Source organism: Notothenia rossii (assembly GCF_949606895.1).
Source record: "Notothenia rossii genome assembly, contig: SUPER_1_unloc_1, whole genome shotgun sequence".
Taxonomy (NCBI): Eukaryota; Metazoa; Chordata; class Actinopteri; order Perciformes; family Nototheniidae; genus Notothenia; species Notothenia rossii.
This window is the reverse complement of record NW_027640362.1, coordinates 43,566-57,406: the sequence shown is the minus strand read 5'-3', so window position 1 is coordinate 57,406 and position 13,841 is coordinate 43,566. Positions and strand designations below refer to the sequence as shown.

At 46.3% G+C, this 13,841-nt stretch overlaps 1 protein-coding gene across 1 annotated transcript in view; it reads right to left on the bottom strand.

The window, feature by feature from the left end:
* LOC307025506 (bromodomain-containing protein 4-like) overlaps positions 1-13,841 on the bottom strand; it is a 38,230-nt gene continuing 24,389 nt past the window's right edge. Inside the window, 8 exon segments of the mRNA XM_079694876.1 lie at positions 1-59; positions 426-762; positions 764-893; positions 5,707-6,021; positions 6,281-6,373; positions 9,417-9,674; positions 10,929-11,029; positions 13,129-13,367. Coding sequence (XP_079551002.1) covers positions 474-762; positions 764-893; positions 5,707-6,021; positions 6,281-6,373; positions 9,417-9,674; positions 10,929-11,029; positions 13,129-13,367 — 1,425 coding nt within the window. The 3' untranslated portion in view covers positions 1-59; positions 426-473.

Here is a 13,841-nt window from a genome sequence, read left to right as displayed (position 1 = left end):
AAACTGAGGCATCTGAGGAGAGCTCATCATCAGAGGGGGGGGGCTCTGGCGCAGGACACCTGGCAGGAACATTGAATTATATTGTACTCTTATTTTGGAAACAGGAAGTAGCTAAGAGACCCCGGCTTGACGAGGTAGTGAAAATTGACGCTAGAGACGGAGAATAGAGAAACTAAAGCGTCCCCAACGTGTTTCTATGGAACACACACACACACACACACACACACACACACACACACACACACACACACACACACACACACCCCCCCCCCCCCCCTGCAGGGGGTATCTTGTTCATATTTTTTAGGTATTTAGATTTATTTATAGCTTTGGAGGAATTTATATTTGTTAGGTATTTATATTATTTAGGTATATGTATGTATTTATTATATCTGTATGATAATGATTGTTCCCCCCCCCCTCACCTGTGGAGAAGCTTTCGGTGTTTTTCCCCCTCGGCGACGGCTGCTGCATCAGTTGCTGCACCTTCTGCTGCAGGGCGCCCCCCCCCTTCTGCTGCTGCGTGGGCGTGTGCACGTGAGGGGGTGGCTGCCGCATATGCACGTGTCTCTGAGTGAGGGGGGGGGGGGGGCGGGGGGGCGAGGCTGCAGCGACTGCAGGAAGTTTTGCACCTGACTCAGAGGGGTGGGGGCTTCTGAGGGGGGGGGCTCGTCGTCGTCCTCCAGTAGCGCCTGGGGGGGCTGAGCTGAGAGAGTTCCCAAGATGGCGTGCAACGGGGGGTCGGGGGGGACGGGGGCGGGGGGGCGAGGGTAACGTGGGGAGGGATGAGGGGGGGGGCAGCGAGGAGGGGGGGTGCTGGGGGGCTTTGGGAGGGAGCGGCGCCGCCCGGTGGCTCGGTCGGGACGGCTGCTGAGGGAGGGCGACGTGCAGCGCTGCAGAAACACAACAAACAATCACAATGATATCAGAGATCAGCCTTTCAACAGAGAGGAGCAGGATGAGGCTTAGAGCCTGACCTGAGTCAGCATCCTGAGTCCTGAGTCCTGAGTCAGCATCCTGAGTCCTGAGTCCTGAGTCAGCATCATGAGTCCTGAACCCTGAGTCAGCATCATGAGTCCTGAACCCTGAGTCAGCATCATGAGTCCTGAGTCAGCATTATGAGTCCTGAGTCCTGAGTCAGCATTATGAGTCCTGAGTCAGCATTATGAGTCCTGATTCCTGACCTGAGTCAGCATTATGAGTCCTGATTCCTGACCTGAGTCAGCATTATGAGTCCTGAACCCTGAGTCAGCATCATGAGTCCTGAGTCAGCACTATGAGTCCTGAACCCTGAGTCAGCATTATGAGTCCTGAGTCCTGAGTCAGCATTATGAGTCCTGAACCCTGAGTCAGCATCATGAGTCCTGAACCCTGAGTCAGCATCATGAGTCCTGAACCCTGAGTCAGCATTATGAGTCCTGAACCCTGACCTGAGTCAGCATCATGAGTCCTGAACCCTGAGTCAGCATTATGAGTCCTGAACCCTGAGTCAGCATCATGAGTCCTGAACCCTGAGTCAGCATCATGAGTCCTGAACCCTGAGTCAGCATTATGAGTCCTGAACCCTGAGTCAGCATTATGAGTCCTGAACCCTGAGTCAGCATTATGAGTCCTGAACCCTGAGTCAGCATTATGAGTCCTGAGTCAGCATCATGAGTCCTGAACCCTGAGTCAGCATTATGAGTCCTGAACCCTGAGTCAGCATCATGCATCATGAGTCCTGAACCCTGAGTCAGCATCATGCATCATGAGTCCTGAACCCTGAGTCAGCATCATGAGTCCTGAACCCTGAGTCAGCATCATGAGTCCTGAACCCTGAGTCAGCATTATGAGTCCTGAACCCTGAATCAGCATTATGAGTCCTGAGTCAGCATCATGAGTCCTGAACCCTGAGTCAGCATCATGAGTCCTGAACCCTGACCTGAGTCAGCATTATGAGTCCTGAACCCTGAGTCAGCATTATGAGTCCTGAACCCTGAGTCAGCATTATGAGTCCTGAACCCTGAGTCAGCATTATGAGTCCTGAACCCTGAGTCAGCATCATGAGTCCTGAACCCTGAGTCAGCATCATGAGTCCTGAATCCTGAGTCAGCATCATGAGTCCTGAACCCTGAGTCAGCATTATGAGTCCTGAACCCTGACCTGAGTCAGCATCATGAGTCCTGAACCCTGAGTCAGCATTATGAGTCCTGAACCCTGAGTCAGCATCATGAGTCCTGAACCCTGAGTCAGCATCATGAGTCCTGAACCCTGAGTCAGCATTATGAGTCCTGAACCCTGAGTCAGCATTATGAGTCCTGAGTCAGCATCATGAGTCCTGAACCCTGAGTCAGCATTATGAGTCCTGAGTCAGCATCATGAGTCCTGAACCCTGACCTGAGTCAGCATTATGAGTCCTGAACCCTGAGTCAGCATCATGAGTCCTGAACCCTGAGTCAGCATTATGAGTCCTGAACCCTGAGTCAGCATTATGAGTCCTGAACCCTGAGTCAGCATTATGAGTCCTGAACCCTGAGTCAGCATCATGAGTCCTGAACCCTGAGTCAGCATCATGAGTCCTGAACCCTGAGTCAGCATTATGAGTCCTGAACCCTGAGTCAGCATCATGCATCATGAGTCCTGAACCCTGAGTCAGCATCATGCATCATGAGTCCTGAACCCTGAGTCAGCATCATGAGTCCTGAACCCTGAGTCAGCATCATGAGTCCTGAACCCTGAGTCAGCATTATGAGTCCTGAACCCTGAATCAGCATTATGAGTCCTGAACCCTGAGTCAGCATCATGAGTCCTGAACCCTGACCTGAGTCAGCATTATGAGTCCTGAACCCTGAGTCAGCATTATGAGTCCTGAACCCTGAGTCAGCATTATGAGTCCTGAGTCAGCATCATGAGTCCTGAACCCTGAGTCAGCATTATGAGTCCTGAGTCAGCATCATGAGTCCTGAACCCTGACCTGAGTCAGCATTATGAGTCCTGAACCCTGAGTCAGCATCATGAGTCCTGAACCCTGAGTCAGCATTATGAGTCCTGAACCCTGAGTCAGCATTATGAGTCCTGAACCCTGAGTCAGCATTATGAGTCCTGAACCCTGAGTCAGCATCATGAGTCCTGAACCCTGAGTCAGCATCATGAGTCCTGAACCCTGAGTCAGCATTATGAGTCCTGAACCCTGAGTCAGCATCATGCATCATGAGTCCTGAACCCTGAGTCAGCATCATGCATCATGAGTCCTGAACCCTGAGTCAGCATCATGAGTCCTGAACCCTGAGTCAGCATCATGAGTCCTGAACCCTGAGTCAGCATTATGAGTCCTGAACCCTGAATCAGCATTATGAGTCCTGAGTCAGCATCATGAGTCCTGAACCCTGAGTCAGCATCATGAGTCCTGAACCCTGACCTGAGTCAGCATTATGAGTCCTGAACCCTGAGTCAGCATTATGAGTCCTGAACCCTGAGTCAGCATTATGAGTCCTGAGTCAGCATCATGAGTCTTGAACCCTGACCTGAGTCAGCATTATGAGTCCTGAACCCTGAGTCAGCATCATGAGTCCTGAACCCTGAGTCAGCATTATGAGTCCTGAACCCTGAGTCAGCATTATGAGTCCTGAACCCTGAGTCAGCATTATGAGTCCTGAACCCTGAGTCAGCATCATGAGTCCTGAACCCTGAGTCAGCATCATGAGTCCTGAACCCTGAGTCAGCATTATGAGTCCTGAACCCTGAGTCAGCATCATGCATCATGAGTCCTGAACCCTGAGTCAGCATCATGCATCATGAGTCCTGAACCCTGAGTCAGCATCATGAGTCCTGAACCCTGAGTCAGCATCATGAGTCCTGAACCCTGAGTCAGCATTATGAGTCCTGAACCCTGAATCAGCATTATGAGTCCTGAACCCTGAGTCAGCATTATGAGTCCTGAACCCTGACCTGAGTCAGCATTATGAGTCCTGAACCCTGAGTCAGCATTATGAGTCCTGAACCCTGAGTCAGCATTATGAGTCCTGAACCCTGAGTCAGCATTATGAGTCCTGAACCCTGAGTCAGCATCATGAGTCCTGAACCCTGAGTCAGCATCATGAGTCCTGAACCCTGAGTCAGCATTATGAGTCCTGAACCCTGAATCAGCATTATGAGTCCTGAACCCTGAGTCAGCATTATGAGTCCTGAACCCTGACCTGAGTCAGCATTATGAGTCCTGAACCCTGAGTCAGCATTATGAGTCCTGAACCCTGAGTCAGCATTATGAGTCCTGAACCCTGAGTCAGCATTATGAGTCCTGAACCCTGAGTCAGCACTATGAGTCCTGAACCCTGAGTCAGCATTATGAGTCCTGAACCCTGAGTCAGCATTATGAGTCCTGAACCCTGACCTGAGTCAGCATTATGAGTCCTGAACCCTGAGTCAGCATTATGAGTCCTGAACCCTGACTTGATTCAGCATTATGAGTCCTGAACCCTTAGTCAGCATTATGAGTCCTGAACCCTGAGTCAGCATGATGAGTCCTGAACCCTGACCTGAGTCAGCATTATGAGTCCTGAACCCTGACCTGAGTCAGCGTTATGAGTCCTGAACCCTGAGTCAGCATTATGAGTCCTGAACCCTGAGTCAGCATTATGAGTTCTGAACCCTGAGTCAGCATTATGAGTCCTGAACCCTGAGTCAGCATTATGAGTCCTGAACCCTGACCTGATTCAGCATTATGAGTCCTGAACACTGAGTCAGCATTATGAGTCCTGAACCCTGAGTCAGCATCATGAGTCCTGAACCCTGAGTCAGCATTATGAGTCCTGAACCCTGAGTCAGCATTATGAGTCCTGAACTCTGAGTCAGCATTATGAGTCCTGAACCCTGAGTCAGCATTATGAGTCCTGAACCCTGACTTGAGTCAGCATTATGAGTCCTGAACCCTGAGTCAGCATTATGAGTCCTGAACCCTGAGTCAGCATTATGAGTCCTGAACCCTGAGTCAGCATTATGAGTCCTGAACCCTGAGTCAGCATTATGAGTCCTGAACCCTGAGTCAGCATCATGAGTCCTGAACCCTGAGTCAGCATCATGAGTCCTGAACCCTGAGTCAGCATTATGAGTCCTGAACCCTGAGTCAGCATTATGAGTCCTGAACCCTGAGTCAGCATTATGAGTCCTGAACCCTGAGTCAGCATTATGAGTCCTGAACCCTGAGTCAGCATTATGAGTCCTGAACCCTGAGTCAGCATCATGAGTCCTGAACCCTGAGTCAGCATCATGAGTCCTGAACCCTGAGTCAGCATTATGAGTCCTGAACCCTGAGTCAGCATTATGAGTCCTGAACCCTGACCTGAGTCAGCATTATTAGTCCTGAACCCTGACCTGAGTCAGCATTATGAGTCCTGAACCCTGAGTCAGCATCATGAGTCCTGAACCCTGACCTGAGTCAGCATTATGAGTCCTGAACCCTGACCTGAGTCAGCATTATGAGTCCTGAACCCTGACCTGAGTCAGCATTATGAGTCCTGAACCCTGAGTCAGCATTATGAGTCCTGAACCCTGACCTGAGTCAGCATCATGAGTCCTGAACCCTGAGTCAGCATCATGAGTCCTGAACCCTGAGTCAGCATTATGAGTCCTGAACCCTGAGTCAGCATTATGAGTCCTGAACCCTGAGTCAGCATTATGAGTCCTGAACCCTGAGTCAGGTCAGGTCTGATTGGTGCAGTGTGTGAGTACCTGGGGAGGGTACGATGGGATGTTGGTTCAGGAACAGGTGCGTCTCGGCAGGTGTGTTGAGGAGGCCTGCGGGGGGGGCAGCAGCAGCAGTGATGGTGGGGGGGGGCTCAGAGTTGTGCTGAGTCAGGTGAGGGTTCATGAACTGAGCCATAGGATCGAATCCTGCACCAATCAGCTGCGAGGCGTCCAGAGACGGGACCACCGGGGGGGGGGGCTGGACCACCTGAGGCTGGGGGGCGGCGGTGCTGAGGTGCAGGGGGGGGTGCAGCCTCTTAGGGTCTCTGTTAGTGGAGAGCTTCCTCTTGGGAACCAGCCCTGAAACACACAGTGCTTTTAATACACGGAGGAAACACCAGTAGCTGTGCCGTCATACACCACGTGCAGCTCAAAGTGCTTTACAGTGCAAACAGGATGTTAAGAGAAACATGCAGCTAAACATGCTAACGGGTTGAGAGACAGTTATTAACTGTGTTGAGGCGGCACACAGGTGTTATTGGTCGCTTCCTGCTGTCATCAGGTGTACTCAGTCTGTGTTTCTTTATGGCGTGGTGTTATATAGTATTGTGTGATTTACCAATGTTAGAGTCTTCACTGTCCGAGGAGTCGCTGCTGCCTGAAGACGAGGATCCCGCCTTCATCGTCCTCACGTTATCCAGAGGCTTCTCTGCTGGAACAAAACACACATTCAAATCAACCCTGAATTACTCCCAAAAATACTGAAATCTGAATTCACAAAAATAATGTAAAGGTCACCTAGGTCAGGCTGTCTTCAGGCTATAGCAAAGGTCTCAGATACAAATATATAAAAAACATGTCTCTGAAGAGTTCTGCTCCAAACACCAAACAGATTCTAGCCTCATATCCCTCTGTTTCACTTCCTGTTTCTAAAGTGCTGATTTGGGGCAGAGTCCTGCATCGGGTCGGGTACCAGACGGGTGACCCGCAAAAAAAGTGATTCGCAGGTGGTATTTTTTCAAACGCTTTTTCCGGGTTCGGTTCTGGGTAAAACAAAGATGGTGCGGGTCGGGTCGCGGGTGTTGCATAATAAATATATTTAAATAATAATAATTTAGTTTACTGTTTGAATCCTCAGACCTCTCCCCCGAGGGACCGCGCATAATCATAACCTCTGCAGCGCATCAGTCTGCTGCTGAGCGCGCCACATTCTGAATGGCTGAGCTGAAGCTCTCTAGCGGAGAATAAAGCATTTTCAATAACTCTTCCTCAAGAGCGAAACCCAACATCTGGGAGGCTTTTGGTGTCATCCTAGATGGAGAGAATAACATCCCACGCTTTTTGAGAGAAATATGCAACTGTGTGTTAATAATTGCACGTTTTCACTGCTCATATACAGTATATGCGGGTTCGGGTCGGTTGCGGAACTAATTGGCAATATGTGTGGGTAGCGGGGCGGGTTCGGTATTGCACGTCGCGGGTGCGGGGCGGGGACACACCAGGGACACACCAGGGACACACCGGGGGACACACCGGGGGACACATGGTGATGTATAAAAGATATCAAAAAGTGACTTGCATAATAGGTCCCCTTTAAACTGTAAAAACCTTTGAGTTTTAACTTTAACTTATATTTGTATTCTCTGAGAGTTTCTGTAATGTTCTCATACATTTGGATAATTTCCTCCCATTTGCACTTTTATTAAATCTGAATATTTGAATTCTGACTTTTTCACAAAATTCTGACTTTTTCTGAATACTTAAAAATATTAAATCTCCCTGGTCCCCGGCTTGAGCTTCAGTCTCAGGATCCATGTATCTGTGATCCTCTCCAGAATGGAAGGAGTCATCACATACAGAGCAGGGTTTCCCACACATAGACTATACTTGGGCGGGCCGCCCAGGTATATTAACGGCCGCCCAAGTATATTTCGCGACCCATTTAGGTATTTTTATTTTTTATTTTTATTTTTTTAAATAATATTTTTATTTTATTTTTATTTTTTTATTCGTCCGTGACCACGACGCCATCTGCGATCGATTAACTTGTGGACAATGATCCCTCGCTCCCTTGCTCTGATCTCGCCTCCTTCTGGCCTGTTAAGTGGCCTGCCTCACACAGGGTGACTGGCTGTCTACATGATGGCCTGTGGCCTGCCGACATGGCCACTGTCATACAGATCATAAATCAAAGCCCTTGATTGGTCTCTGTGTGTCATTCAAGCTCGGGATAACCTCAGCTCAGTTGAGGTAAAGGACTCTGAGTGTTTAGATAGTTAACTTAGTCTAAGTTCTCAGTGGGTCTCAAACGGTGTGGTCACCATTTATGTAAACACATATTTCCATTTGAGAGGGTAGTGATTGGTCTAATGGATAGTGAGGTGGGCTGAAGATCGGAAGGCTGTGAGTTCATTCTAGTTTGCCCTTGAGTAAGGCACTTAGCCCTTAGTTACTCCAGGGAGAATGTCTCTGTAATCGGTCATTATAAGTCGCTTTGGATAAAAGCGTCAGCTAAATGAAATGTCATGTAATGTGATTAGTAAAATATGCATGAATAAATAAATAAAAAGTTAACTAGGTGAAAAAAGGTAAGATACACTTTTAAAACTTGTTGAGAGCTAAAACTAGGAGAGAGGAGAGAGACAGGAGAGGCTGGTTCAGGAGCACAGACACACTCATAACTATAAGTTTCAGTGTTTTTTTCATATTGGAAATGGTATGTTATTGGTTATGGCCATGATTTTATGATTATTGAAATGTATACAGTTCTGTTTAATATAGGTGTTTCCATAGATCTAGTCTCTTTATTTTCCCCTCAAAAAGCACCAGATTGATGCATTTAACTCAAATTAAAATCTTACCGGGGGAGCATGCCCCCGGACCCCCCTAGAGGATTTGAGGTCGACCCCCACTTATAATCACATGGATAGGTTCCTAAATACATTTATAAATACTTTTTTTTTAAAAATAGTAACCCATTTCCATATGTTTATGTGTGGGTAGTAGATTTAAACTATAGGGCTATCATTATGGGCCCTGCCTGTACCTGTTCGCTCTGCCATCGCGTGAATGGTCTGCTAACAAGCGAGCAACAGAAAGGTTAATGTTGTTGCACGTCACCTCAACCCCCCATCCCCCCCCCCGCTACCACCACCCCCCCAAGTATATTTCAGATCTGTGGGAAACACTGCAGAGCATCAACTAGTTCCTGAACAGTGTCCTTCACATGCTGATATCCAAGAGAGGGAGTCACACAGTCACTAGATGGAGGAATACCGGTTCTTCTAGGTAATCATACATCCTGTCATTTACAAAATACTGAGTCTTCTCAAAAAATCTGAAAAGCCAGACTTCTTCTCAAAAATCGGACTTAATCTCAAAAGATTCTGACTTTTTCTCAAAATTGTAAATAATCACCGGTCACCGGCTTGAGCTTCAATCTCAGGATCTAGTGAATTGTCAACGGGGGGAACCTCGCTGCGGGGAAATTCTACAGATGGCCAGTCTGCCCGGGAAAAATGTCCATGCACACGGTATTATTAATAATAATACAAATAATAATAATAATTTTAAAAAAAAGTTTAATCATCTCCCGGGGGGGTAGCAACCACACTTTGGGAACCCCTGCTCTCGGTAATCACACATCCTGTCATGTACACAGCTACAGTTGGGAGACCTTTGTTAGCATGTTGCTCTCAGATTGGAAGAAGACATTCACTATCTTCCCAACAATGAGTAATGCCGAGTCATCCTACCTGACGTCTTCTTCTTCTTCTTCAGGCAGGTGCACACGTACTTCTCCAGCTCCCGCAGCGTGGACGGCTTTAGCGTCTCGAAGTCGATCTCGATCTCGTCGGGGTTGGAGTTCTTCAGCGACGGCTCTCGGGTCTGGATGATGTGAACGACTCGGCCCAGCTTGTCTCCGGGCAGCTTGTTGATGTCCAGACTCAGCTGCCGCTTCTCCTCGTACGACATCGGCTTCCCCCGCTCCGACGTGACGGCCCCGAACACATCTGGGGAGGAAACATGGCCGGGACATTATAAATACAACCCCAAGCGGTTAGATTCCACAACAGCAGGTCTGAAAAAAACATTTTAAAAAGGGTCGTTTTTAAATGTACCACTGTTATCATCTCATAAATGTGCCCCTTTAATATCTGTTAATATCTCGCATCCTTACTGGCATCCTTACTAGCATCCTTACCGGCATCCTTACCGGCATCCTTACTAGCATCCTATATTTTACTATATTTTTTTATTATTTTTCTTCAAATAGTTTTCTATCTGTGTTTTTTTGTTTGTTTTGCTTTTATGAAAGCACCATGACACCAAGTCAAATTCCTTGTACGTGTAAACCCACCTGGTGATGAACCTGATTCTAATCTCCAGGGCCCAGGAGTTCAAAACCTTTAATCCCTATCTGATCAGATCAGATTAGGTTTTTGGGGAGTTCAAAACCCAAACAACAGGATTAGGATCACTTTGATATCCGATCAGATCAGGAAATCCAATCCAAGCTTTAATCTGGATCAAATCTTCAAAATGGGTAGTTCAAACCGACAACACAGGATTGGGATCAGTTTGATCCCAAAAAACTGGATTACCCTGATCCCACCAGAGGGGTGGATTTCCAGTGGATTACCAGAGCAAAATGTACTGTACAATTTATTTTAAAATATGTTTCAATTTAAATAAGATGGCAAAGTGTGTTAACTGAAATAATACACCATTTTTAGCCTTCATGGGAAATACATTTAATTTTTGCTCACGTTTGTGGTGGCCTATTTTGTTTTCAACCAAATGTTGATGACAGAAATGTTTATGCTCATAAAAGTATCACAGCAAAGATTTTCAATCACAAATGTAATTTAGATTAAAGTAAAAATATCTTCTACAAAAAAAAAGTCCATCATCTGTCATCACCTTTCAAATAAAAAAATATAATTAGACATTATAGATGTCTCTGCAATGTGGTCTCTTGTCTTCCTTGTATTATTTTTCATGTCCACTAGATGGCGATCGGTCGGATTAAAGCACTGATATTCAGGATCTAGTCATCTTGAAAAATCGTAATCTGGATCAGGCTGATCCTATCCTGAATTGCTTTGAACTCCAGGGACAAAATCTGGCCGACTTGTCTGATCCTGGATCACAAAAAATGAGATTTCAAAATGGGATCGGATCTGATTGAGATGAAAAGTTTTGAACTCCTGGGCCCAGGTGATGCTCACCTGGTCCCAGGTGAATAGAGGGACATTAGGACTCACCCAGTTCATCCTCTGCTTCCAGAGCGGCCGAGGGGACGAGTGGCGTCGGGCCGGGCTGAGGAGCCACGAGCGGGCGACTGTGTTTAACTCCTTCCTTCTTCCTGCAGGGACAAAGGATTACACACGCTCCAGTTATTAGAACATCTGTGAGACACAAACAACACAGGAAACAACTAGAGACTAAACTCAAGAGGGTCCAAGGGTGTTTCTCAATGTCGAGGAAGGCTGCTCCAGAGCGATGCTACGTCATCGAGTGCCGCCGAAGGACTGTTCCGATGTCCAGGATTCTTGGAATTCTACCGAGGCCGGCGTCCTTCGTAGCGAGAAATTTCGAGGCCTCCGCGGTCCTAAAATCCCCACAATGCTTTGCGCACGGACCAATTTCCAAAGTCTTTGGCGGAAATCGCGCTCCATTTAAGGCGGGGCCTCTCATATGACGCACACCTGTTAGCCTGTTCCACAATTCTTCGTTTTCTGAGGCTAGGAAGGATTCTTGCCTCGCCTCTGAAGGACCTGACTCGGAAGACATGTGCTACCAAGCAAGCGTCCTCGACATTGAGAAACACCCCAAGAGTTCTAAACCTAAATTGGTCAAATTAACGGCCATCTCCCGGTCTGGATGCTTTTTAATGGTTTTATTGTTTCTGTTTCTCTGGAAATGTGTGACTTCAATCCTTCATTTCTTTCAAATATATTACGTTTTTTTTATCGAGCAAACTGCAATTTTCCCTTATTAAGTTGTATTTCTTGTCCTTGTAATTTGAGGTCTTTAAAGAGAATATGTTGGTGTCTCTTAAATACGTTGTTTTTCTCTTAAATGTGTTCTGTTGTGTTATAACTAGGGCCGGGACTCGATTAAAAAAATTAATCTAATTAATTAGAGGCTTTGTAATTAATTAATCGAAATTAATCGCATTTTTAATCGCATATAAATATCTGACCTGAGAACAGTGAGAAGCAATTTTTTTCACATGGATTTTAGTATACAATTGAATAATGACTGAATACATAAGCTTAAGCAACAAAACATTTCAAGGTGGTCCTTAACCAAGACCAACTGAAAAGTGCCATTTTTGCCATAAAGTGTAGCAATAGCATATTTAGGAATATAGTACATTTCAGAGATTCAGGAAGCCTATAGGTAGGTAGACCTTCTGTAAACTATAACACTTTGTTTTTGAAGTAAAACACAATACTTTCAAGTACATTCAGAACATTGGAAACCCTGACTATTAGAAAACATCTCTCTGTTGCTTCAGAGGCCAGAACAGACTTTGTTGATTTACCAACAGTTGATTTAAAAAATCTAATCAATTTCAGTCCAACTCTCTCAATAACCTTGGCCCAAACAATAAACAGTTCAACATAAAGTGCCAGTTGCACCAACAACGTAATAAATAGTTCAACATAAAGTGTACCATTTAAAATAAAATAAAAAAGTGCGAGTGATTGACCTCAATCCCTCCTATTCTTCCAATATCCTGATGAAAAATAAAATCTCTCTGTTGCATAGGCCACTGTTTGATCAACGCGAATTGGGTGTGGGTCCTTGTACTCCGAGTCGGGCTAACGTCCACGCTAGCTTCCACGCTAGCTGCTATATGTTTTGCATTGAGGTGATACTTGAGGCTTGATGTGCTGCGGTGATATGCAAATTCCTTTTTGCATAATTTGCAAACAACCGTGCTCTTATCGACGCTTCCATCCGTCCGTTTTTTAAAACAAAATGTCCCATCCACGGGGCCAACCAAAGCGGTCTCATCAGCTTCTTCCTTCATGTTTGACTATTGTTCACTGTGGTTTGTTGTTGTCTGAAGTCATGAACGTTAGTTGGTGCTCCAGTATAATCGGTACGCCTGAAACTCATCCAGTGAGAAACGTTCCGCGGTGCAAAAATAAGTGCGATTAAAATGCGTTCATTTTTGTGTAATTAATTAATCTTAATTAACGCGTTAAAGTCCCGGCCCTAGTTATTACCAGACAATGTTATATTTTATTTATGGAATTATAAACTTGAAGTTATTTAAACTAAAATGTACTTTAGTGAAATGTTCTCCCACATGAGATTCTTTCCTAAAGGATCCACTTCTCAGCTCAGCTCCTGCAAATTGGGTCGTTGTGGTAAAAGTACCGTTTTACTCTCGGAGAGAATATGGAAGTTATTTCTCAACACTTGTTTTCTGCGACCCCTCCCACCTACCCAGGTTTTTTGCGCTCCTTCTTCAGGACCACGGGTTCTTTGCTGCTCTTGTTTTTCTTGGAGGTCTGAAGCGTCATGGAGGGGGGGGGCTCCAGCGGCTCCTCCATCTTCTTCTTGTGCTTCTTCTCCTTCTCCTTCTCCTTCTCTTTCTCCTTCTTCTTCTCCTTCTCCTTCTCTTTCTTCTTGGGTTTGGGGGGGGGCTGCGAGAGGGCGGCCAGCTGCTCGTGGACCGCCTTCAGCTGCAAACAAACAGACAGATATTCAGAACAATAACAATACAAACACCGTCTCCTACGCCCCCTCCCACTCCACCAGGAACATCTCAGAATTTAGATTTTCAGAAATAACTATTTTAATTCCAGAATTCTGAGATTGAAGTCAGAAAAAAACCACAATCTCTTTTGGTCAGATCTCTAAAGAACTAATCAAACGTGGCCCCAATCCTCTTCAGTGGCGATACATGAGAGTAGCACATGCGTCACTTCCGGGCAAAGATTACGGCCCAGCCCACTTTAGGGGGAAACCACGCTGTCATCTGAACGGCGGTCAATTCAAACTCTGACGTTTTTTGCCAATCCGATCAGAAATGTAAGAAAACCGTGGATTTGTGGATCTTCAAAGAGCCCGGTTACGATGGCCAGTCAGGCAAACAATGGAGAACCGCAGTGACGCGTCCTAAAACCCGGAAGTAAGTTAGCATTTTTAACACTGCC